This window comes from Oncorhynchus keta, chromosome 29 (assembly GCF_023373465.1).
Source record: "Oncorhynchus keta strain PuntledgeMale-10-30-2019 chromosome 29, Oket_V2, whole genome shotgun sequence".
Taxonomy (NCBI): Eukaryota; Metazoa; Chordata; class Actinopteri; order Salmoniformes; family Salmonidae; genus Oncorhynchus; species Oncorhynchus keta.
Window position 1 is genome coordinate 16,668,331 of NC_068449.1, and position 27,775 is coordinate 16,696,105.

The following is a 27,775-nucleotide window of genomic DNA, read 5'->3' on the forward strand; positions in this document are numbered from 1 at the left end:
TCTGGTAGGAGACAGGAGATGGCTGGGAGTTTAGTAGTGTCTGTGTAATCTGGTAGGAGACAGGAGATGGCTGGCTGGGGGTTTAGTAGTGTCTGTGTAATCTGGTAGGAGACAGGAGATGGCTGGGGGTGTAGTAGTGTCTGTGTAATCTGGTAGGAGACAGGAGATGGCTGGGGGTGTAGTAGTGTCTGTGTAATCTGGTAGGAGACAGGAGATGGCTGGGAGTTTAGTAGTGTCTGTGTAATCTGGTAGGAGACAGGAGATGGCTGGGGGGTTTAGTAGTGTCTGTGTAATCTGGTAGGAGACAGGAGATGGCTGGGGGTATGGATGAACCCTGCAGGTACTGATGTTTTACACATGAGAACTTCAGCAATTTAAGAGAAATCCAGTTAAACACTTACCAATCCTCTTAATTTGTGAAGCAGAGAGAGAGTGAGTGTGTGTGTACATGTACTCACATCTTCATTTGTGGTCTGGTTGGAGCTAATCAGGTATGTGTGGAATCCAGACAGCCCCACTATGGACCAGACAGAGAAGAAACACACCACCACCTCCAGCACAGTGACCAAAGGGTTAAGGAAAACCTGACACATACTGAGCTGTAGCATAGGACAGTGTAACAGGTGCATGCTCCTGAAACAGGTCTGCTTCGATCCCTCTCCTTGCCCCAACCTGGGCTCAAACTAGGGACCCTCTGAACACAACTGCCTCCCACGAAACATTGTTACCTATCACTAATGCAAGGGAGAAGAAAATACTTCAAGGTCTCAGAGGGAGTGATATCACCGATTGAAAAGCTATTTCACACCAGGTACCCTCTCTTACTCACAGACAGAAACACACATCTGCTCTCTTTCCCTCACATACTTACAAACACACAGAGTTGAGGAAAGGAAAGGGCAGTATTGACCTGCTGCCAATACGTGTCCTTACTCAAGCTAGCCTGCCTGGCCCTCTGTTCACTTGACTGGAAACAGCATGGTAGTACAGTGGAACAGTGGTCTCAAAGATCAGGAGCAGCAGGATCAGGATTAGAATCAGGAGCAGCAGATCCAGGAGCAGCAGAATCAGGATTAGAATCAGGAGCAGCAGGAGCAGCAGAACCAGGGAGCAGCAGCAGATCAGAGTTAGAGCGGTATGATGGTATTTGATCATTTCCAGGGCTGCGCAATATGAGCAAAAAACCTATGCCTTATTTTGATTTATTATTATTTTAATTGCTTTTATTTTTTACCCCCTTTTTCGATCTTGTCTTATCACTGCAACTCAGGAGTCGAAGGTCAAGCCACGCGTCCTCCAAACAGCGCTTCTTAACACCCGCCCGCTTAATCCAGAAGCCAGCCGCACCAAAGTGTTGGAGGAAAGAAACACTGTTCAACTGACGACATGGGCAGCCTACAGGCGCCCGGCCCGCCACAAGGAGTCGCTAGCGTGCGATGAGCCATGTACATGCATCAATACCAGTATATTGTAAAATACAGTATACTGCCAAACCCTAATCCCAGTGAGAGGAGTTATGTAAAAGTGCTTCTCCTTGGCTGCTACTACTACTGTCATTATGTCCTGACTCCTGTGCCAGCCTTGCATACACACACAGGCACATTTATTTTATTTAACCTTTATTTAACTAGGCAAGTCAGTTAAGAACAAATTCCTATTTACAATGACGGCCACGGGAACAGTGGCCTTGTACAGGGGCAGAACAACAGATTTTTACCTTGCCAGCACAGGGATTTGATCTAGCAACCTTTCGGTTACAAGTCCAACGCTCTAACCACTAGGCTACCTGCCACCCATACATACACTAAAAGAAAAGAGAACACACACGGGCAGGTTAGAATTAATCCAACTACCATCTCCTCCATGATGACTTTCTGCCCGCTCCTCTCTCAAGGACAAGCAAAGGATGTCATAGTTCACATACAGGAGACTGGTGAGATAGATGTTGTCAGGCCTCATCCCCTGCATGCCTTTTTAAAGCACTGTGCTGCTGTACAACATTGGGCTGCTGTGTTATCAGCTGAGCCTGCTACACGGTTCCTCACCAGAGGGCCTGACGTGCTTCTTATCTCCCTGAGAGCGGAGAGAGCAGCAGCATGCCTACAGACAAATGAAGCCCGACAGACAGAGAGACACACTCACACATCAAGCAGCCCGGCTGGCAGATTATAGATTACCTGAGGGCCGGGCCGCTGAAATGGAGAATACAGTCTATAGTTGTCTGGGAGGTGAGAGGCACAGAGAAGTGACACTAGTAGACAGGGAAATCATAGAACAGCTCCATGCTGAGGACTTGCATTTTTGTTTGGCTTAAAACTGAAAAGCATTCCAATAAATAAAATATACATATATTGTAATAACTATTTGATCTGGGCAGAAAAAAATGCCTGGTCCTAAAATCAAAGCAAAACTACTGTTCCTCTGCAGTTGTGCAGAGACTAGGGGTTGGCTAGCAGCTAGCTTCTAGTAGTATTTTGAACAGTAGTGGCCACAGGGTCATCCTCTCCACCCCAGGCGGCTGTCAACCTCTCAGAAGACGAGACAAATCCTGTTTTTTGGAACGCAACACAGAGATGGAGGATGGAGAGGGAGAGAGATACTGTACAGTGAGATCGAGACAATTTAGATGAGAGGGAGGGAGCCACAGAGGCACCAGTTGGGACAGCAGTCATGCACAGCAAAGCTGAAGAACAGGACAGATCACAGCATGGAAGAGGCAGGGACTGGCAGGAGAAGGCAGAAGAGGAGAGAGAAAACATACATAACACCATTGTGAGAAAGGATATCTAGCAGGAGTGTCTTTGAGTGCGTTGAGGAACCCTTGTCGATGGGATCCTGCAGTGAGAGACGAGAGTTTAATAACGGTTAAACATTCGAAAGAATCTAAAAACTCATAAATCAAATCAGGAAAAAAAACTTTAGACTGAGTCAGGTGAAAGGTCAGCCGCAGAGCTTGGCTTTGAATGGAGCGAAGCCCGATGTACTGTAGGCTACTAGGGGACAGAGCACAATACCCTCTCAAAGCTGACAACATATAACACCAGTTAGAAGGTCAAAATACCATGGCACCTACAATATATCTGACACTATGTTAAGGATTGCGAGCACCTCTCAAAAAGAGACAATATCATTAGTCTACAGTGAAACGTTTTGACTAATAGGCTAGGATTATGAGAGCAGCAGAAGACAACCCGTCTGTACTGGCACACAAGATACTGATAGTGATAATCCTTCAGAGTATAAAGTGGCGTACAGCGCTCCCTGTGCTGTGTGTACACATAATGATGCAGGGCGAATTGGTTATAATACGCCATAAACACTTAGTAGCTTTTTAAAAAATTCAGTCAGCAAGTTTATGCTGAGGCTGAGCAAGACAGAGCGCACCCACTTTAATTGCCATTACATTTTAACTGCCATCTGGGATACAGGATAGAGAGGGGAGAAGGAGCACAATCAAATCTATTTTGCCCACAGTCAAAATCAAGAGAAGGATACAAACGAAAGATCAACTGAAGAGAGAATTCTCTGTTGGTTAATTTGTGACTTCCATTCTTTTCTCCAGATGTTTTCTCAGCCGTCATCCTCACCCACTCGCCCTCACACAGACTCTACTATCTGCTCACTCTGGGGGGGGTGGTATAAGGAGCCAGAATACTGCTGGGCTTCACAACGCCCGCCCACTTACAGCCTGCTGGCTCACTGCTCTGACACAACCAGAACCAGGAGGAAGACGTGTGTGTGTGTGTGTTTGTGTATGTGTGTGTACAATCTTTGTCAATTACTTACGTAAGATGACATGTGTGATGACAAAGGCGAAGATGAAGATTGTGAGGAAGGAGAGGGAGAGGATGAACATGTAGAAGAAACGGTAGTTCCTCTTCCCAACACAGTTCCCCACCCAGGGACAGTGGTGGTCAAAACGCTCTGCGGAGAAAGAGAAGAGAGAAACTCACATTAAAGACGCATTAAGCAAGTGCAATGATGCTTGGGAGAGAGATACACAGTGAGAAAGGGGGAGGGTGCAGAGAGAGCGAATGACAGAGAAAGAGACACAGAGACAGATAGAGAGAGAGAATAAGGTGCAGATGGAATATTTATATTAAGTGTACTAGAGCTTTGAGACACTGCCTACCTGCCAGCGAGAGGAAGCTGGCTACAGCCAGGTACAAAAGGTAGGTAGAGGTATGCCTCTGAAAAACAGCAGTATATTCAAAGCACCACAGACACACAGTATGTAACCCACATACAGTTCACCATTTCCACCTTGATGGCAAATTAAATGTTGCTATTAACAGTTAAAGTGCCTGTCCCTGGGGCGCACACACACACACACACCGCAGTGGGCCTTCTTGGCACCTTTACCACACTCCTACCTAAACCTCCCTGGCAGAATGTGAACTGTGATTATAATGGAAATTATCCACATCCCACATTACATCCAAATTACAGGAAGTGAGCCTTCCCTTTGAGCCCTGGCATGATTAGCTACTGTTTCAGACTGCTGCTGCCATTTCAAACAGGAGCTATTACACAGAGAGGAGGGAGGCTGTGTATCCACAGCCCAAATCTGCTGCAGAGTTAAGTGGGTCTGTGAATGAGTGGTACTGTGGGCACATGGATAATAACATCCTGAGAGACCTCCATTAGGGACTTGTCTGACTGTGTGAGGACTTGAAGCTGACAGGAGGCAAAGGACCATTATAGTAGAGTCCAGTGTGCCAGTACTGTTACCAGGCAGATTGCTTCAGACACCACTCAGTACTGTTACCAGGCAGATTGCTTCAAACACCACTCAGTACTGTTACCAGGCAGATTGCTTCAGACACCACTCAGTACTGTTACCAGGCAGATTGCTTCAGACACCACTCAGTACTGTTACCAGGCAGATTGCTTCAAACACCACTCAGTACTGTTACCAGGCAGATTGCTTCAAACACCACTCAGTACTGTTACCAGGCAGATTGCTTCAGACACCACTCAGTACTGTTACCAGGCAGATTGCTTCAGACACCACTCAGTACTGTTACCAGGCAGATTGCTTCAGACACCACTCTTTCAATAGAAATAAAAGACAAAGTCTGGTGATGACGCGGTTTGTGTGTGTTTGTACGCACGTCCGTGTGTGTGTGTGTGTGTGTGTGTGTGTGTGTGTGTTATTAATCTCACAAAGCCAGAATCCAGTCTCAGAGAACCACTGTCAGGATTCAGTTCTGGCAACGTGACTCCAAAATATGCCTGGGCATACATGAATACAATAGAATAAAAGGTGCATTTCTACGCTTAGCTTATACATTTTGTGTAAACAATCTATATTTGGAACACTATCTAAATACACAGCTTTTGGATATTTTCCATTTAAATCTCAATGCTACGAGCTATGTAAAGATAATCAGGAATGTGCATGCTGTGAGGGAGCTAGGAGAGGAGCTTAAGGAAGAGAAAAGTAAACAGAGAATGTGATGAGCAGGGCTGTCACCGTTCTGGAATTTTGGATGATGGTTATTTTTCATCATTGTAATCGTTTGAACAGCAAAAAAAACTTGCAAATGTTCCTCTCCTCAGCTCTTCTCTGCTCCTGACTACATGTGCTGTTGCAGGGAGGTGTGTTACCTAGGCAACCGAGGGCACCTTGCTGAAACAAGGAGCAACAAAGGTGTATGTTACCCTCCTCCCACGTTTCATGATTAACAACTCATTGTGTGATTGTGGTAAGAACAAGAACTCAAGTCCTTTTGCTCTCCCGATTTGGAATGCATTACCTCCCGAGAAAATACTCTTCGGTCATTGTCACGGTCGTGCATATTCCCCCTCAAGCAGACACCACAACGGCTCTAAAGAAACCACACTGGATTTTGTCCAAACTGGAAACTGCATATCCCGAGGCTGCATTTAATCTAGCTGGGGACTTTATTAACGCAAATCTGAAGGAAAAACGACCAATGTTTTATCAACACATTGCCTACGCTACATGATCATCGAGGACTCTTGACCATTGCTACTCCCCCTTCTGGGACTACAAGGCCCACCCCGCCCTCCCTTCGGCAAATCAGATCACGCCTCCACTCTGCTCATCCCTTCCTATAAGCAGAAACATAAATAGGACGTTCCCGTGGTAAGGAAATCCAATCAATCATTATTGTAATTAGCTCCGGTTGTCCATGACGGACGTCAGAAAGACATTTAAGTGTGTTAAACCTCGCAAGGTTTCTGGCCCAGACAGCATCCCTAGCCATGTCCTCAGAGCATGTGCAGACCAGCTGGCTGTAGTGTTTAAAGTCATATTCAATCTCCCTATCCCAGTCTGTTGGACCTTACTTTCTTCAAAATGTCCACCAGGTGAAGCTGGTTGAGAGGATGCCAAGAGTGTGCAGAAGCTGTCATCAAGGCAAAGGGTGGCTATTTGACAAATCTCTCAATATATTTTGTTTTGTTTAACACTTTTTTGGTTACTATGTGATTTCATAGTTTTGATGTCTTCAATATTATTCTACAATGTAGAAAATAGTAAAAATAAAGAAAAACACTTGAATGAATAGGTGTTCTAAAACTTTTGACCGGTAGTGTATGCAAGAATGCTATTCATTAACTCCAGCTCAGCCTTCAACACCATAATGCCCTCTAAGCTCAACACTAGGCTCAGGGCCCTGGATCTGAACCCTGCCCTGTACAACTGGGTCCTGGACTTCCTGACGGGCCGTCCCCATGTAGTGAAGGTAGGCAACTTCACATCCGCTACACTGATCTTCAACACAGGTGCCCCTCAAGGGTGCGTGCTCAGCCTCATCCAGTACTCCCTGTTCACCCATGACTGCGTGGCGATGGAGTGGTACCAGGAAAATAACCTTTCCCACAACGTCAACAGTTTCTTTAAATAGTACCCGCAAAACACCAGTATCAACGTCAACAGTGAAGAGGCGACTTCGGGATGCTGGCCTTCTAGGCAGTTGCAAAAAAAAGACATATCTCAGACTGGCCAATAAAAATAAAAGATTAAGATGGGCAAAAGAACACAGACACTGGACAGATGAACTCTGCCAAGAAGGCCAGCATCCCGAAGTCACATCTTCACTGTTGACATTGAGACTGGTGTTCTGCGGGTACTATTTAATTAAGCTGCCAGTTGAGGACTTGTGCGGATTCTGTTTCTCAAACTAGACACTAATGTACGTGTCCCCTTGCTCAGTTGTGCACCTGGACCTTCCACTCCTCTTTCTATTCTGGTTAGAGCCGGTTTGCCCTGTTCTGTGAAGGGAGTAGTACACAGAGTTGTACAAGATCTTCAGTTTCTTGGCAATTTCTCGCATGGAATAGCCTTCATTTCTCAGAACAAAAATAGACTGACAAGTTTCAGAAGAAAGTAGTTTGTTTCTGGCCATTTTGAACCTGCAATTGAACCCACAAATGCTGATGCTCCAGATACTCAACTAGTCTAAAGAATATTGATTCTTTAAAATCAGGACAACAGTTTTAGGCTGTGCTAATATAATTGCAAAAGGGTTTTTAGCCTTTTAAAATGATCAACTTGGATTAGCTAACGTAACGTGCCATTGGAACACAGTAGTGATGGTTGCTGATAAATGTAGATATTCCATTAAAAATCAGCCGTTTCCAGCTACAATAGTCATTTACAACATTAACAATGTCTACACTACATTTCCAATCAATTTGATGTTATTTTCATGGACAAATATTTTGAACGGTAGTGTATATTCCAGACTGGAACTAGGAACATTTCACAACACCTGCGATAACATCTGCTAAGTACATTTGCTAAGTATATGTACGTGACCAATACCATTTTATTTGATTCGTTTCGAAGAGGTTGAGAAAAGCCCTAGGTTAGTCACAGAATCTCAGACAAGCCAGTCAGTGAGAAGCCTAGAGAGAGCATGCTCACTGCTTGTTTGGAAGAGAGAAGCAAATCCTCCTGCTTCTTCCTCTACTGCTACAGGTAGTGGCCTGCTTTTCCACTACAAATATATATGGGTGGAGAAAAGGAGATGGAGGAGGATGGGAGAAAGTTGTTCAGTGAAAACAATGTCCCTCTGAGTGTTGTAAAAGCCCCAATCTCCCCACAACAGAACAGGCCTGGGGTAGGTGGGGTGATTCAGAGTGAGTTATGAAACAAGGCGGGATACAGATTTCATAATGACAGTTGTGTCATCCATCTTTCTCTGCTCAGTGTTAATGAGCCCATAAATCCCTAGCCAAATGGGGTCTCTGGGAAAATAACAGGAGAACACCACAAGAGGGAGGCTGTGGCTCTGTAGAGGCTGAGCAGTGATCACTGAGTCTCAGGTGGGCCTGGAGAGAAGGCTCGAAGACCAATGCTTCATCTGTCGAACACCATAGAAGTCGATAGTCTTAACATTCCTAAGGAGGAATGTTACTCCCTGTGACATGACATAGCTTTTAGCTACATGTATATACAGAGCACAAACACGCAGAAAACAAACACAAATTGAGACATGGAAAAATATCTGTACACATAGGCAAACACATTTGCACACACAGGAGTACATACATACACACACCCACTTCACCTTCAGTCCACCCACCCTCCCACATGTGTGGCCCACACAGTGACTCACCGACACAGTTGTCACAAAGGCTGCAGTGAGAGGCACGTGGTGGTCTGAAGATCTTACAGGTGAAGCAGTACTTGAGCTTGACCGTCTGCCCATTGATGACCACCTCTTTCGTCCTGGGGGGCGGCCGGTACCCCGAACTGGAGCCGTTGGCTACATCTGTCACGGAGAATAAGACTTAAATTACTGGGAAATTAAATTGCAGTCTGCTACTTTTGGCAAACAATACACTTCAATCCTAGCCTCATTCATTGTCATGCTATTGAAGAGTTGGCTAGTTTCAACACGGGAGGAGGGTACTACAATCCTGCACAAAGCTGGCACTGTAGAGCAGAACAGGGTCTCTGTCCATACAAGCCTCTACAGCACATATGTCAGAGTCAAGGCCCGCGGGCCACATCCGGCCCCTGGGATGATCTTGATTTATTATTAGAACCGGCCCGCAGACCGCAGCAAGCCGGCAGCCCGCAGATCTTTTACACGCACCAATACTACATTTCCCACAATGCAACGGTGACGCACCGAGCAGTAGGCTGCTTCATTTCAATATTTATTGGCACAGCAGTTGTCAGCATCACAGTAAAATTAACTTTCAGATACCCATCAAAAATGGCAAAACGGAAGGTGGACACTGAGAACCGGGGGTTTCAAACAAGGTGGGAGTCGGAGTATTTGTTCACGGAGGTAGCTGGAAAACCTGTGTGTCTTCTGTGTGGAGAAAGTGTGGCGGTACTGAAAGAGTATAATCTGAGACGACATTATGAAACGAAACACGCGGACAAAAACAAGAATATGGACATGGAACAAAGGCTACAAAAGGCAGAGGAATTAAAACGAGGCCTCAAATCTCGACAGGCTCTGTTCAAAAAAGCCAAATCACAAGGCCAGGCTGCTGTCAAGGCCAGTTTTATTTTGGCAGAAGAGATCGCTAAATCAGCCCGGCCATTTACGGAGGGGATTTCATCAAAAACTGCATGATTAAAGTTTGTGACGAAGTTTGCCCAGAAAAAGGCAACTCTTTTTAAATGTGAGTCTGAGCAGAAACACCATTGCCGAGAGAGTAGACCAGTTGTCCATCAATCTAAAAGAGCAGCTTGTGAAAAAGGGAAAAGATTTCATTGCATATTCCTTGGCTGTGGATGAGAGCACCGACATTTCTGACATTGCCCAGTTGTCAATTTTCATCCGCGGAGTGGACTCCAGCCTAAGCGTGACAGAGGAGTTTTTGGCTTTACGTCCTATGCATGGCACAACTACGGGGCATGATTTGTATGAAGAGGTGTCAAGATGTGTAAATGAGATGGAGCTGCCTTGGGAAAAACTCGTGGGTTTGACAACCGACGGAGCACCTGCGATGTGTGGACACAGGAGCGGACTGGTGGCGAAGATATGGGAAAAGATGCAAGAGGAAAACGCGACAGGTGAGCTGACAGCTTATCATTGTATCATACACCAGGAAGCGTTGTGCGGTAAAGCCTTGAAAATGGAGCATGTAATGAGCATCATCACGCGCACAGTTAACTTTATCAGAGCCAAAGGTTTGAATCACCGCCAGTTCAAGGCATTTCTGACGGAGTTAGAAACGGAGCATGGTGATTTGCCTTATCACACAGAGGTGCGATGGCTAAGCCAGGGAAAGGTGCTTCAAAGATGTTTCGAGCTTCGTGAGGAGATTTGTCTGTTCTTGGACAGCAAAGGGAAAGACACAACACAACTCCGAGACGAAATGTTTCTGTGTGAAATGGCTTTTCTGTGTGACATTACGAGTCATCTGAATGCAATGAACTTGCAGCTGCAGGGTCGGGATCGTGTCATCTCTGATATGTACAGTACAGTGAAGGCATTTAAAACCAAACTGACTCTGTGGGAGACGCAGATGCGGAAAGAAAATTTGAGCCACTTTCCCAGCTGCCAGACCATGAAAGAGAAGCTCTCTACCAGTGCGTTCCCGAGCGCACAGTTGGCTGATAAAATAGGTATGCTTGCCGCTGACTTTCGACGCCGATTTGCTGACTTTGAAGCACAAAAAGCAGGTTGGAACTGCTCGGTAACCCATTTGCTGTTGACGTGGAAAGCTCACCACCAAACCTCCAAATGGAGTTGATTGACCTCCAATGCAATGATGCACTGAGGGCAAAATATGCGGCAGTGGGTGCTGCGGAGTTCGCCCGTTTCCTCCCGACACAATGCCCCAGCTGCGCATCCAGGCTGCTCAAACGTTGTCTATGTTTGGCAGCACATACCTGTGTGAACAACTGTTTTCTTTGATGAACTTGAACAAAACATCACACAGAAGTCGACTTACTGCTGAACACCTCCACTCAATTCTGAGGATTTCCTCAGCTCAGAGCCTTACCCCGAACATTGATGAACTTGTGGAAAAGATGGGACACCACCAAGTATCACCCTCAACCTCAAACAAGTGAACATTACTGTGCAATCACATATTTAGAGTTTTTACTCAGTTCAAGTTTAAAAGTTAAAGTTTAATATTTGTTTTCACTGCATGTTACTTCTCCTTAAACAAAGTGTTGTTTTTGATTAATAGATTTTTGCACTTTATTTTATTGTATTTCAATCCAATTATATTTTAAAAATATTTCAGTTGAGTGGATGATAGAAAATTGCTATTATTGTTTTTTTCTTTGAAGTAAATTTAGCCCACTTTTGCTAAAATAGAAAATATAGGCTACTGATGGTGCCTTGAATACCGGTTTCTTTCATTTAATGTTCATGTTATGGGGATTTTTATATAAAGGAAATTTGTCTTTTGTGTCTGTTGAAAATTAAAGATTACTGACAGAGCCATAAGAAAATATTGCTTTATTTATCTGATCATATTGGAATATATTTGTTAGGTTTTCAGTAGGTTCAATTAGGTTCACTAGACTATATGCGTCATTTAAAAAATTTTCAATGAACATTCGAACAGTCCGGCCCTCGGCTTGTAGCTAAATTTTTTATTTGGCCCTCCGTCCATTTGACTTTGACACCCCTGCTCTACAGGAACCAAAGTGAAGTCAAAATGGAACGGTCACAATAAACTAGACCTATTTGTTAGTAGTGTATTGGTCATGTGAACAGTAGAGTGAAAAGCCTTTTAAAAATGTTGGTTCATTACTAAATGTATATCTGGCTCTGAATGCAGAAAGAGAATCAGCCAGAGAACTGTTCAGCACCTGCTGTCCTGACGTCACACGGTGACTGATCTGACCTGCTCAGAACAACATGCCCTTCACTCTGCACTCAGCTCACAATAAACGTCTCAGCTGGAGGAAACACAACTTGGCAAGTCAAACAGGTTATTTTCTCAACAGAATTAAATGCTTTAGTAAAACCCCTCAGTCGTAAATGTAGTAAAACGGCTTGGCAGCAGAGAGGATGACCACAATAAGAGAAATTACTGTGTGGATGATTACGTAAAAAATATGATGTAGGGTTATCACCCATAAAATGATTATTTCATTCAAATTTAGAGAAATATGTTCATTCAATAGAGAGTTGCGTCAGGAAAACAGTAATCCAACCCCCATGCATCTACACTATATGGTTCACCGTGGCGCTGCTCCGTGACAGAACGGCGCTTACTTTGAATGGCAACTGACAAGCTAACTTGTGGCTGCAGGTTTCTGAGTGAAAACATGGGCTTTTACTATTATGAAATCCGCAGAATTAAAAAATGTATATATATTTACAACTTTCAATATCCACCCTCTGAGAAGACAAATCTCTTTCTATTTTTCATTGTGTATTTTGAGTCTTTCCCTTTAAATCGCCATAGAAAACAGCCCCTCAACGTGGATTGATCGCCAATATAGCCAATGAAAGCCAAGGATCTGGAGATGAAAATGACAGATCAATCAAAAATCTATTTGATATCCACAACATGTGTAAAGCTTGTACTGTACCACATTCCAAAGCCAAATATGGAAGAAATACAACCAAGAGAGGTGTGGCCTAAACTAGCAATGGTCACAGCAAATTAACCTTGTCATTTCATCAACACAACCACTATATTAAGGTTATAATACTGTAGAGAACAATGTAATGATTCATTGTATGTGATATATAATGACATGGGGCAAAGAAAAATGTTTTGACATTCATTTCGTAGCACCCTCTTGAATTGCCCCGTTTTCTCTACATTCTAGAGTCGTGAGTGAACACCCTGTATGAACATAGGAAAAGCACAAAACTGCCAAGCTCGTTTCTGAAGCCCACTCTCGTGTGGTAGAGTGTGTGGGAAAGAGTGTGTGTGGGTGGATCATTGCGTGCCTCTAAAACACAGTAGCCAAGCTGGAGTGGTGTGTGTGCACAACTCAACAGGAGCCCTCTTTTCAGCCCATGTTCAGAGTGATCAATGCACTCCCTCCATCCTCTCCTCCTGCATACATAATGAGGGATAGAGTCAACCAGGAGGTAAGTGAATGAGTGGGAGGAGAATTAACAACTCTACATCCGTCAGAGCTTCCAACAGAGAGTAGAAAGGTCAGGTGATGTTGCTGAACTGAACTGCATGCTATTCAGACTGTATAATGTACTGGGCTCAATAGAGGTACCCCTCATCATCGTTTATTTTTATTGTGTTGACGTCTATGGAAACATGTCCATAAATGCCAATCAAGGACATCAAACTGCCTCTAAAATGAGAAGCGTCACAGCATAATGACTGTATAAAAATCACATCTAGACTCACATAGATTTAACAGCTCCCTAGCTCTCCATGATGTGCACTTCAAGCCCCTGTCTGTGATGAACAGCGAATTAAATGTTCATGGACTGACAGGCATGGTGCCTAGACTACTGCTGCTTCTTACAAACATAAGTCACTCATTTCACTCAGCTAGACCACCAGCAGTGATGGGGGGAAAGTCTATACAGTTAAATATCGCAATATTATAGCGATATTTGACTCCAAGTACATATATATATTTTTGCTACTGTAGATAGCGTTAGCTAGCGCGAGTCGGCTGTACCTGCGCCAAAATTCTATAGCTTCTTCTCCAGCTTCTTTTGAAATAGTGAACCAATATGTTTTCAGCGTTTTTATTTCCCTGATCAAAACTCATTTTCTCAATCCTTGGGCAGTCTGCCAAAGCACTTTTTCACGTTGAAACGGCAACATTTCCTATCAGCTGCAGGGCAAAATGTGTGCAATTGAAGGAAATTAGCTTTAAAACAGATGGCCGACCACAATTATTGCCACACCCACCACCCAAGCCCCCTTTTGAGCCAGAAAAGAACCCTGGATAGGAAATTCAAATTGCAATAAAAATGGCAGTATCGAATCTAAATACATATAGAATTGTGAGAATCACAATACATATCGTTTCGGCGCGTAAGTGTCGCAATAATATCATATCATGAGGTCCCTGGCAATTCCCAAGCCTAACCACCAGCATCAACTGTAAAACACTGTCTGGCTACAACTGTATCAAGACGTACTGTAAGCTGAAAGATGAACAGACAAACGAGGAGGAATAACATTGAGTGTAGCCTAATCCTTTTATATTGTACTATTGACTGTGAAATAAACATTCACCTGCTTCTCTCGTCTAAAGGATCACATCTAAAAACACACAAACACACCCAGGTAAATACTGAAGGCTCTAAATAGATGGATCTCAATAGCTAGTGAGGTTAAAGGTCATGACCAGGGCCCGTATCCACTAAGTGTCTCAGAGTAGGAGTGCTGATCTATGATCAGTTTTGTCTTTTAAATAGGTCATAATAAATATGATTATGGACAGATCCTAGATCCGCACTCCTACTCTGAAATGCTTGGTGGATACGGGCCCAGGGCACCTGTATCCTCAGGCACCACATACAGCCAGATCTGCTGACAGCAGGTGGGCTAAACAAGTTGAACCACCTTTATAAAAGGTAAGAATCACAACTCATTTCTCTCAACTTCTGTGAAAACAAGCCTCTAAATCACCCAATGATATGCTCCTTCTCCACTCACAGACAACAAAAAAACACTGACCGCAGATTTAATAAGACCATGACCTGAGACATTGGCTGAGCCAATACTCTTGAGATATACACTGGACTTAAAACTATGAACAAAGAGAAGGGTAGCCTGTTCAGACGATTGCTTACTTCTGATTTCTGAAAGTCAAGTCGACATCACAACCAAGTAATGGGATAATAATAGGTGATATTTGTGATCTCGATTTTCCCGCATTACTTTCACGCCCCTGGGGAGCAAAATATGAATAACCAGCAAAACATTCCAGGCCCTATCTTATCTTGACAAGCCATCCTCCATCTTTCAGACTGTGTGTGTGTCAGCCACACACAGGTCAGACTGTTCTCTTCAGGGGGCTCCAGGACTCCATGGCAACTGTCTCGCCCCCATAAGACTGTCAGTCTTGATGAGTGTGTTAGTTTGGAGTTGTGTGCCCTTAGCAGTTGGCATCGACTTAAATCCTCACAAGAGACTACTTTAAAGGAGACTCTGCATGAATGCACAATTTATATCACTGCAGATATGGGAAAGGGGACAAGGAGAAGAAGCCCTGTAATTTATGACTAGGAGCATCCATTCTCTGTACAGGACTTCCCAGGCAGATGCTGTTGGTTCCTGTACGTCTGCATGATGAGAGGTAATGAGGCCCATTAGTCCCACAGGGAGACTAAGAGAGCACATCCAGAGACACTATCCCTGAGTAAGTACTCACTCTGCCTCTCAGATACAGGCGTACTGTACAGTGGTCTGTGAGTGTGTGTCCCCAGTACGCAGAGGCATACAGTAGACAGGGGCCGTCGATAACAGCAGAGGCCTACCCAGGCCACTAATTGCTCAACAACTTATGGCTTCCGCTCTCTCTTTGTCTGGTACCATTTGGTAAAAAATTCAACTGGCTGCAATTACTATCCCAGCAGCAGCATCTCTATTCATGGGTCATGAGGCCCCCTCCAAAAGGCCTCATCGGAGCTCTTTTATCACCCATTGATCATAATCCTCAAGACAGGCCAACAACAAAAAATGAGAAAGACCAGAGAGACAGGAAACCATCTTCCAGAGGAAGCCTTTGCTGGCTGAACATTAAAATGCAGAAATAGGCAATCAAAAGAGAGAAAAATATTATGTAAGGTGGGTTTTATTAAAATGTGTGTGTGGTATGTTTTCTGGTTGCATAACATAACTCCTGTCCTGGATATCGAGGCTTTGGCAGTTATTTAAACTGTTAGTTGAAGGAAACTTTCCTCTTCAGTGGGTAACAAAGAGAAGGTTTCCAAATGATAACACTGAGCATTTACTATGACATCACAAACACACTTCCTATTGCCGCAGGCACACACCCTTGCTACTTCCTCTCGTACCTCTGGGCCACAGAATGCCGTGTGTGCGCGTGCGTGTCAACCACTGTAATAGCCAACCGCCATTGTAAAATTAAAAGGATAAGATGTGCTTTTTTCCCCCCACATGACGGGATTACAAGGTGAAAAGGAATACAATTAAACCAGATGAACTTTACTGAAGTGGAAATACAGTTCTGTAAAGTAGGCTTTGTTTCTGGACTGTTTTAAAATCATTACTCAGCCCTAAGATGACAGCGTGCCCTAAAGGGTTCAGAGAGCTTTCTGCTCCCGGCTGACTATGATGAAAACATCCTGAGATTCCATTCCACCCTGTTTTGCTTAGTTTTACCAATGAAATAATGAGGGCTGTTTCAGTTCATTTCTGAAGAACTGGTTTCTATTTGTTCCCAGAGAAGAGCATCATGTTTAAAGATGTGACGAGGGGTAAGGGAAAGGGAGTGTCTAGCCCACAGAGACCATCAATCTAGACTTTAGCCAGAAGAACACCTCGCTTCTCTTCCAACAGAGGACATAACTTTTAGGCCTATATTCCTACTCCTTCCCTTTCTCAACATTATAGGCCTGCAGCCTAAATGATATCAAGTTACAGGATTGGAGAAAGTATATTGGTGGAGACCTATCCAAGTCTGTCAGATTAAATAAATCCTTAAACAGCGGTTAGGGAAATTATGTGAACCCTTTAGAATAACCTGGATTTCCACATAAATTGGTCATAATTGTATCATCACCTAAGTCACAACAATAGACAAACAGTCTGCTTAAACTAATAACACACACAATTATAATTGTTCATGTCTTTATTGAACACATCGTGTAAACATTCACAGTGCAGCTTGGAATAAGTATGTAAACCCTTGGATTTAATAACATGTTGACCCTCTTTTGGCAGCAATAACCTCAACCAAACGTTTTCTGTGGTTGCGGATCAAACCTGCACAATGGTCAGGAGGAATTTTGGTCCATTCCTCTTTAAAAGACTGTTTCAGTTCCACAATATTCTTGGGATGTCTGGTGTGAACCACTCTCGAGGTCATGCCACAGTATCTCAAATCGGGTTGAGGACAGGACTGACTGGGCCACTCCAGAAGGTGGATTTTCTTCTGCCATTCTGTTGTTGATTTACTTCTGTCTTTTGGGTTGTTGTCCTGTTGCATAACCTAACTTCTGTTGAGGTTCAATTGGACATATAGTCTTACATTTGCCTGCAAAATGTCTTGATAAACTTGGGAATTCCTTTTTCTGTCCATGACAGCAAGCTGTCCAGGTCCTGAGGCAGCAAAACAGCACCAAACCATGATGCTCCCTCCACCATACATTACAGTTGGTATGAGGGCGGCAGGGTAGCCTAGTGGTTAGAGCATTGGACTAGAAAGGTTGCAAGTTCAAATCCCCGAGCTGACAAGGTACAAAATCTGTCGTTGTGCCCCTGAACAGGCAGTTAACCCACTGTTCCTAGGCCGTCATTGAAAATAAGAATTTGTTCTTAACTGACTTGCCTAGTAAAATAAAGGTAAAATAAATAAGAAAAAACAGTTGGGATGAGGTTTTGATGTTGGTGTGCTGTGCCTTTTTATCTCTACAAATAGTGTTGTGTGTTCCTTCCAAACAACACAACTGTAGTTTAATCTGTGCACAGAATATTTTGCCAGTATCGCTGTGGAACATCCAGGTGCTCTTTTGCGAACTTCAGACGTGCAGCAATGTTTTTTGGGACAGCAGTGACTTCTTCCATGGTGTCCTCCCATGAACCCCATTCTTGTTTAGTGTTTAACGTATTGTAGACCCTTCAACAGAGATGTTAGCATGTTCCAGAGATGTCTGTAAGTCTTTAGCAGACACTCTAGGATTCTTCTTAACCTCATTGAGCATTCTGCACTGTGCTCTTGCAGTCATCTTTGCAGGACGGCCACTCCTAGGGAGAGTAGCAACAATGCTGAAATTTCTCCATTTATAGACAATTTGTCTTACCGTGGACTGACTTTTAGAGATACTTTTGTAGCCCTTTCCAGCTTCATGCAAGGAAACAATTGTTAATCTTAGGTATTCTGAGATCTTTTGTTCGTGGCATGGTTCACATCAGGCAATGCTTCTTGTAAATAGCAAACTCAAATTTTGTGATTTTATTTTAAATGGGGCAGGGTAGCTCTAACCAAAATCTCCAATCTTGTCTTATTGATTCAACTCCTGACTCGCTTTTGGAGAAGTCATTAGCCTTGGGGTTCACATACTTTTTCCAACCTACAAATAAATGAAATGTAAAACTTTTTTTCTTCTATTTTTTTTATTATTTAAATTGGCCGATTAATCGGTATCGGCTTTTTTTGGTACTCCAATAATCGGTATTGGCGTTAAAAAATAATTTGTTTGACCTCTACTCCCAAGGATCCCAAATTGCAGAGACCAATCTGTCTTGTAAGCGTGGAACTCATCTAAAAAAAGATGAATAATAATAATAATAATAATAATAATAATTGCGTATTCTCCTAACACTTCTGAAAATCACTCCACTCTCGGTAGCTATGACGCATTGGCTGCTATGGCAAACCATGCTGGATCACTTGAGAAAACTTGCTCCAACCAACATTCTATTGCAAGCTTGTTTGAATGGCCATATGTTAGCTAGTTTGCCAGGTTGTTGATGAAGTTGTACGGCACCAAAGTTATGAGACGGTTCTCAGAGATCAGCATGTATCTGACTGACAGATTTCATTAAAACTAATTTGTGCATAAGCTAGAACTTCACTACAATAGCTAGCTAGCTAGAGGGAGTATTCTGTATGGCATGTGTGAACTGACAATGTTAGCATTCCTGCCTTTCATTTCATATGGATTGATTTGAGACTGGTTCAGCCAGCATGCAGACATTTCTGTGCACATTTTGAATTGAATAAATACTGATTCTACCATCACAAAACACCTTAGCTAGATGTAGAATTAGGCAGTGAAGACTTGCCCATGAAAACAAATATCAATATCAGCAAAAGGTTTATGGTTTTTGGTAAGATTAACTCTGACTGGAGGATGAAAGGGGGTTCTCAGTGGTCTATGTCACCTTGGTAACAGTTTTGAATGTTAAGAAAGCATATTGTTTCCCAACTTCTTTTTAGCTATCTCATGACTGTTTGTGAGTTAGACAGATCAGTGCAGTTGGCCATCGCTTTCTGATGTGAGACAAATGGTGGAATTGTGGATGTTTAGTTATAGACCACATGAACACTGGAAGAATAGACCTGTAGGTCCATTGAAATTGTGCATGAGATTTCATTACATCCCAGAGATGCTTTGTGAAACCAGAACATTACTTCCCATCTAAACAGTCAAACTTCTCCTTCCAAGGACATCATGAACATACTGTTTGATGTTAGCACATATAGAGATGTACAGACAACGTATGAAGACATCAAGTGTGAAGCCACACGATGCACAGAACACATGGTAACCCCTGGCAACGGAACCTTGGAGAATTCTGACAGTGAATTAAGAAGAAATCCTGGTTGAATTCTGAATCCACATTTCACCATGGGGGAAGTCAGTCGGTGGATATTGAGAAACACTGCTATATCCTACCCCTGCACTGACGCTGAGAGAAAAGAGACTGCTGTGGATGACAGAGCTCCTACCACACACACACACACACACACACACACACACACACACACACACACACTTATCAGCACCTCTCACTCTCTCCATCTCTCTTCCCTGTTCTCCCAAAGCATCTCTCCCCTCACTTTCTCCCTGTCAGTTAATAACCACCTCAGAGTGCTTTAGAGAGGAGCTACAATGGATTAATGGAGGGTGGCTGTAAAGAACTCCACAAGCCCACTTACACAGATCAGATCAAGTGGAGGCCTTTAGAACCTCTTTTATTCTCCAACCGGCCATTGTTCAGGTTCAAACAATGGGGCCAATGTAGCAATTAGTGTTGGGGGGGGGGGAGAGTTACATACAGTGCTATTATTTTGGATGATATAATATCAATACTTTGACTCCAAGTATCGGTAGCGTAACTTGTCCTCCAACTTTTTAAATAGTGAGCCAACATGTTTTCAGCCATTTTATTTCCATGACTGATCAAAACTCTTTATCATGCTCTCTCGTCCCTCTACAGCAGACATATAGTGAGCAATGTTTAGAACATAAAATCGCAATAAAATCCCAGTATTGAATAGCAATATCTACCTATATCTATATATAAAATCTTGAGATACGCAATACATATCGGCACAAATTTCGTGGTACCTGCCAGCATCAATGTGACAGTAGTGTAGCAGAACACAGTAACGTAGGCTGTGTTTTAAAGCCTTACTGATCAGATGTTTTAAGTGAGATTACCACTCATTTGGTAAGGACTTGAGGTCGTCTCTGTTGAGAAAGTTTGTATCGAGTCCGTGTGCGTGGCAAGCAGTTCCTCACTCTGGTTCAGCGAGACCGGTTCCACGTCCTCACTCTGGTTCAGCGAGACCGGTTCCACGTCCTCACTCTAACTGAGGCAGTCACTCAACCCTCTCCTCCTCTACCAGAGCAGCTATCAGTCAGTCAGACTCTAGAACCATATCTAGCCACAAAATACTAACTCAAAATGTTGCCAATATTATGCAGGAGCAAAGAGACAAGGTTCATCATTGTGAGTTTTATCTTGATAGAAAACTGTGTCAGTCAATCTACTTTGTGATGTTCTGTATAAGACAGTGATGCATGCCCAGTCACACCATGTGACTGAGGAGGAAACCGTTTAGAGCGCATGCTCTGAGGGCTAAAGACATTTCTGACAGGCAGACAAGAGTACTGTGGTGAGACTATAACCCCGGTTCCACTGCTGTGCCTCTCCTCTGCTCCGCCTGTAACAGGATGGTCTGTCTGCCAGTGTGGGCAGGAGGAGAATAGAGGGATAGAAGGGTGGGAGGATGGAGAACGATGGAGAGGAGAGCTGTGAACTATAAGTAGAGCCCTCCTGATTGAATGCATTTGTCGACAACACACAGCATGCACTCACACGTACAAACATCAAACAATCCATGTTTGTGTCTCTCAGCAGCATTGACGGAAAAGCTCAAAATAATCATATAGGGTCCAGTTGCAGCCAATAAAAACATTAAATGTCAGTGGATCCTTATTATATTCCTCTCCATCATACACACACTGGGATATGAGCAGGAGTTTAGCATGGCCACTGGCTTTAGAAACATCCTCTGACATTTACTGGCTAGCCTATCGTTAGGTCTCTGGCACGCACAGCAGAAGAGACATATCCTGCCTGGTTCCGGTAATGAAACCGGTTCCTGGAGGATGCCAGTCTCTCAGTCTCTGCAGCAATGCCACGTCTGACAAGGGCCTGCACTGCTAAATATGGCAGACAGACATGATGCATGGAAAGACGAGCTGTAGTAACAACAGTGGTGATCGATATACTATTCCGCAGTTCACAGTCAGACTCAGAGCAGGGACAGGTGCTCATTGACTTACACAGCAGGCTTTAGCCACTGAGCCCTTTCCCCAAGAGAAAGTTGAGGACAGGACAGAGCAGGACTGAAAACACAACACTTCCTATAATTGGACACAAACACTGCATCCCAGACATAGGGAAACATTAAAGAGGCACCTTGTCCTGTCCCATTCAATATGTAGTTTCACAACAGATCAATACCAGAGGTGAACTTGAGCCCTGTACCACTTTGAATAGAAGACAACAGCATTACTTATTAATGAGGGTGCTGGGAATAAAGGAACCAGCAGTTCAGTTGCGGTCAAACATTACTTCACCATGTGAAGAGCTCACAGCACACGCTCTGATAACATAAGCTGAACAAGCACTTGATCACTTGGCTACATCGCTGATGCCTGCTGGACTGTCCATTAATCACGGTACTCCATTCTGTTTGTTTATGTTTTATCTGTCGGCCCCAGCCGCAAACTCAGGCTCTGTGTGTAGTTAATCCGACCCTCTCTGCCTAGTCATCGCCATTTTACGTGCTGTTGTTGTGCTAGCTGATTAGCTGTTGTTGTCTCACCTGTTGTTTTAGCAAGCTCTCCCAATCAACACCTGCGATTACTTTATGCCTTGCTGTATGTCTCTCTCAAATATCAATATGCCTTGTATACTGTTGTTCAGGTTAGCTATCATTGTTTTAGTTTACAATGGAGCCCCTAGTTTCACTCTTCATACCTCTGATAACTCCTTTGTACCACCTCCCACACATGTGGTGACCTCACCAATTACAAGCAGCATGTCCAGAGATACAACCTCTCTTATCATCACCCAGTGCCTGGGCTTTCCTCCGCTGTACCCGCACCCCACCATACCCCTGTCTGCGCATTATGCCCTGAATATATTCAACCATGCCCAGAAATCTGCTCCTTTTATTCTTTGTCCCCAACGCTCTAGGCAACCAGTTTTGAGTGCCTTTAGCCGCACCCTCATTCTACTCCTCCTTTGTTCCGCGGGTGATGTGGAGGTAAACCCAGGCCCTGCATGTCCCCAGGCACCCTCATTTGTTGACTTCTGTGATCGAAAAAGCCTTGGTTTCATGCATGTCAACATCAGAAGGCTCCTCCCTAAGTTTGTTTTACTCACTGCTTTAGCACACTCTGCCAACCCTGATGTCCTTGCCGTGTCTGAATCCTGGCTTTGGAAGGCCACCAAAAATTCAGAGATTCCCATACCCAACTATAACATTTTCCGTCAAGATAGAACTGCCAAAGGGGGAGGAGTTGCAGTCTACTGCAGAGATAGCCTGCAAAGTAATGTCATACTTTCCAGGTCCATACCCAAACAGTTCGAACTAATAATTTTTAAAATTACTCTCTCCAGAAATAAGTCTCTCACTGTTGCTGCCTGCTACCGACCCCCTTCAGCTCCCAGCTGTGCCCTGGACAACATTTGTGAATTGATCGCCCCCCATCGAGCTTCAGAGTTTGTTCTGTTAGGTGACCTAAACTGGGATGTGCTTAACACCCCGGCAGTCCTACAATCTACTGTAATTTCCGGACTATAAGCCGCTACTTTATTCCCACACTTTGAACCTCTCGGTTTTTACAATGACGTGGCTAATTTATGGATTTTTTCCCGCTTTCACAAGATTCATGCCGCCAAAAAACTGAGCACAGTCACAATGTGACGTAAATCGAGCGCGCTCAAACTTCCCATTATTCTGATTACGGTAGTAATTTTGTCACCCTCATCATGGCAAAGACACGGAGAAATGCATATGATGCAGCTTTCAAGTTGAAGGCGATCGCTCTGGCTGTTGGAAAAGGAAATAGAGCTGCTGCATGGGAGCTTGGCCTTAATGAGTCGATTATAAGACTTTGTAAACAGCAGCGTGAGGAACTGACTCAGTGCAAAAAGACAACAAACCTTTCAGAGGGAAGAAAAGCAGATGGCCCAAAGTATTTGCAGCCACTCGACATCAGTGTAGATCGTGCATTTAAGGTGGCGCTCCGTGTTCAGTGGGAGGCTTGGATGACAAGTGGGGAGAAATCCTTCACTAAAACGGGCCGCATGCGAAGAGCAACTTATGGTCAAGTCTGCCAGTGGGTCCTGACAGCGTGGAGCATTGTCAAAAAATCCACTATCATCAACGGGTTTCGAAAGGCTGGACTGCTGCGTGTTGAAGGGGCAGCATGAGCTCAGCGGGGTATTTGCCTCCAGATGAAAGTGACGAGAGCGACAATGAAAACGATCCAACATCGGATGAAGCAATTCTGAGGCTATTCAACTCCGACACCGAAGGAGATGACTTTCAGTGGTTTCAGTGCACAGGAGGAGGAAGATAGTGACCAATGACTTTACTGGTAGGCTACTGTTTAATTTTTGTTACAAGCCGTGTTTCGTTAAAGCCTATTTATTTTTGTTACAAGCCATGTTTCGTTTAAAGGCTGTGTAAAGTTCATTTGTTTCAATGTACCGGTAGGCACCTGCGGCTTATAGACATGTGCGGCTTATTTATGTACAAAATACATATTTTTTAATAATTCAGTGGGTGCGGTTTATATTCGGGTGCGCTTAATAGTCCAGCAATTACGGTAAGCTAGATGCCCTCAATCTCTCACAAACCATCAAGGAACCCACCAGGTACAACCCTAAATCTGTAAACAAGGGCATCCTCATAGATGTTATCCTAACCAACTGGCCCTCCAAATACATCTCCGCTGTCTTCAATCAGGATCTCAGCGATCACTGCCTCATTGCCTGTATCCGCTACGGGTCCGCAGTCAAACGACTACCCCTCATCACTGTCAAACACTCGCTAAAACACTTCTGTGAACAGGCCTTTCTAATTGACCTGGCCCGGGTATCCTGGAAGGATATTGACCTCATCCCGTCAGTTGAGGATGCCTGGTCATTCTTTAAAAGTAACGTCCTCACCATCTTAGATAAGCATGCTCCGTTCAAAAAAATGCAGAACTATAGCCCTTGGTTCACTCCAGACCTGACTGCCCTCGACCAGCACAAAAACATCCTGTGGCGGACTGCAATAGCATCGAATAGTCTCCGCGATATGCAACTGTTCAGGAACCAATACACGCAGTCAGTCAGGAAAGCAAAGGCCAGCTTTTTCAAGGAGAAATTTGCATCCCGTAGCTCTAACTCCAAAAAGTTCTGGAACACTAAAGTCAATGGAGAACAAGAACACCTCCTCCCAGCTGCCCACTGCAGTGAGGCTAGGTAACACTGTCACCACTGATAAATCCAAGATAATCGGAAACTTCAACAAGCATTTCTCAACGGCTGGCCATGCCTTCCACCCGGCTACTCCAACCTCGGCCAACAGCTCCAACAGCTTTCTCTCAAATGTTGTGCACAAATCTCTTCACATTCCTGTTAGTCAGCATTTCTCCTTTGCCAAGATAGACCATCCACCTGACAGGTGTGGCATATCAAGAAGCTGATTAAACAGCATGGTCATTATACAGGTGCACCGTGTGTTGGGGACAATAAAAAGGCCACAAAAATGTACAGTTTTGTCACAACATGCCATTGATGTCTCAAGATGAGGGAGTGTGCAATTGGCATGCTGACTTCAGAAATGTCTGCAGTCAGCGCTATTCACAGAGAATTCAATGTTAATTTTTCAACCATAACCTGCCTCCGTCGCTTTAGAGAATTTGGCAGCTTGTCCAACATGCCACGCAACCGCAGACCACGTGTAACCACGCCAGCCCAGGACCTCCACATCTGGCTTCTTATCCTGCGGGATGATGAGAGACCAGCCACCCAGACAGCTGATGAAACTGTGGGTTTGCACAACCAAACATCTAGGAAGCTCATCTGTGTGTTCATCGTCCTCACCAGGGTCTTGACCTGACTGCAGTTCGGTGTCGTAACCAAATGCAGTGGGGAAATGTTCACCTTCGATGGCCACTGGCATGCGGGAGAAGTAAGCTCTTCACGGATGAATCCCAGTTTCAGCTGTACCAGGCATTAAGCAGACGTTGTGTGGGTGAGTGGTTTACTGATGGCAACAATGTGAACAGAGTGCCCCATGGTGGAGGTGGGGTAATGGTATGGGCAGGCAATAGCTACGGACAATGAACACAATTGCATTTTATTGATGGCAATTTGAATGCACAGAGATACCCTGACGAGATCCTGAGGCCCATTGTCGTGCCATGACCAGCATCACCACCCTGGATGGTTCCGACCTTGCATATGTGGACATCTATAAGTACCTAGGTGTCTGGCTAGACTGTAAACTCTCCTTCCAGACTCATATCAAACATCTCCAATCGAAAATCAAATCAATAGTCAGCTTTCTATTCAGCAACAAAGCCTCCTTCACTCACGCCGCCAAACTTACCCTAGTAAAACTGACGATCCTACCGATCCTCGACTTCGGCGATGTCATCTACAAAATTGCTTCCAACACTACTCTTCAAACTGGATGCAGTTTATCACAGTGCCATCCGTTTTGTCACTAAAGCACCTTATACCACCCACCACTGCGACTTGTATGCTCTAGTCGGCTGGCCCTCGCTACATATTCGTCGCCAGACCCACTGGCATAAGGTCATCTACAAGTCCATGCTAGGTAAAGCTCCGCCTTATCTCAGTTCACTGGTCACGATGGCAACACCCATCCGTAGCACGCGCTCCAGCAGGTGTATCTCACTGATTATCCCTAAAGCCAACACCTCATTTGGCCGCCTTTCGTTCCAGTGCTCTGCTGCCTGTGACTGGAACGAATTGCAAAAATCGCTGAAGTTGGAGACTTTTATCTCCCTCACCAACTTCAAACATCAGCTATCTGAGCAGCTAACCGATCGCTGCAGCTGTACATAGTCTATCGGTAAATAGCCCACCCATTTTTACCTACCTCATCCCCATACTGTTTTTATTTATTTACTTTTCTGCTCTTTTGCACACCAATATCTCTACCTGTACGTGACCATCTGATCATTTATCACTCCAGTGTTAATCTGCAAAATTGTAATTATTCGCCTACCTCCTCATGCCTTTTGCACACAATGTATATAGACTCCCCCCCTTTTTTTCCTACTGTGTTATTGACTTGTTAATTTTTTACTCCATGTGTAACTCTGTGTTGTCTGTTCACACTGCTATGCTTTATCTTGGCCAGGTCGCAGTTGCAAATGAGAACTTGTTCTCAACTAGCCTACCTGGTTAAATAAAGGTGAAATAAAAAAGAAATAAAAAATGCCTCCACGTCCATCACCTCATGTTTCAGCATGATAATGCACTGCCCCATGTCGTAAGGATCTGTACACAATTTCTGGAAGCTGAACATGTCCCAGTTCTTCCATGGCCTGCATACTCACCAGGCAGGTCACCCATTGAGCATGTGTGGGATGCTCTGGGCGACGTGTATGATAGCGTGTTCCAGTTCCCAGCAATTTCGCACAGCCAATGAAGAGTGGAACAACATTCCACAGGCCACAATCAACAGCCTGATCAACTCTATGCGAAGGAGATGTGCCGTGCTGCATGAGGTGGTTACACCACTGGTTTTCTGATCCAAGCCCCTACCTTGTTTTTTTTTAAGGTGACCAGGAGATGCATATTTTTCCGTGACTAACAGATGCATACCTGTCATGGGCAATCCATAGATTAGAGCTAAAGAATTTATTTAAATCGACTGATTTCCATATATGAACTGTAACTCAGTAAAATGTTTGAATGTTGCATTTATAGTTTTGTTTATGTATTATCATGCTTGTTTCCTTGTTTCTTTATATTGCTATTGAGGACTGATTCTTAACTTACTGGAATGGTTAAATAAATTAAATACATGGATGTTTATGATTATGATTTTTAACGCCGATACCAATTGGGGACGAAAGAAAAGCTGATACCTAATATATATATTTGTAATAATGACAATTACAACAATACTGAATGGAACAATGAACACTTATTTTAACTTAATATAATACATCAATAAAATCAATTTAGTCTCAAATAAATTAAGAAAATGTTCAATTTGGGTTAAATAATGCAAAAACAGTGTTGGAGAAGAAAGTAAAAGTGCAATATGTTCCATGTAAGAAAGCTAAAGTTTAACCTCTTGCTCCTACCCGACACGCAGGCATCCCATCTAGACATCTGGAAATGCAAATGCGCTACGCTAAATGCTAATAGCACTCGTTAAAACTCAAACGTTCATTAAAATACACATGCAGGGTACTGAATTAAAGCTACACTCGTTGCCTGGATTCACAACAAGTCAGATTTTTAAAATGCTTTTCGGCAAAAGCATGAGAAGCTATTATCTGATAGCATGTAACACCCCAAAAGACCCGCAGGGGACGTAAACAAAATAATTAGCATAGTCGGCGCTACACAAAACGCACAAATAAAATATAAAACATTCATTACCTTTGACCATCTTCTTTGTTGG

At 43.8% G+C, this 27,775-nt stretch overlaps 1 protein-coding gene across 7 annotated transcripts in view; it reads right to left on the reverse strand.

Moving 5' to 3' along the window:
* Positions 1-27,775, reverse strand: part of LOC118362351 (palmitoyltransferase ZDHHC14-like) — a 92,514-nt gene that overhangs the window by 15,315 nt on the left and 49,424 nt on the right. For all 7 annotated transcript variants that reach the window (XM_035742604.2, XM_035742602.2, XM_035742603.2 and 4 more), the window contains 4 exons: positions 8,592-8,747; positions 3,787-3,924; positions 2,787-2,835; positions 459-561 (listed from right to left, as the gene is read on the reverse strand). In XM_035742604.2, the coding sequence (XP_035598497.1) occupies positions 459-561; positions 2,787-2,835; positions 3,787-3,924; positions 8,592-8,747 (446 nt within the window). The remainder of the gene's footprint in view (positions 1-458; positions 562-2,786; positions 2,836-3,786; positions 3,925-8,591; positions 8,748-27,775) is intronic.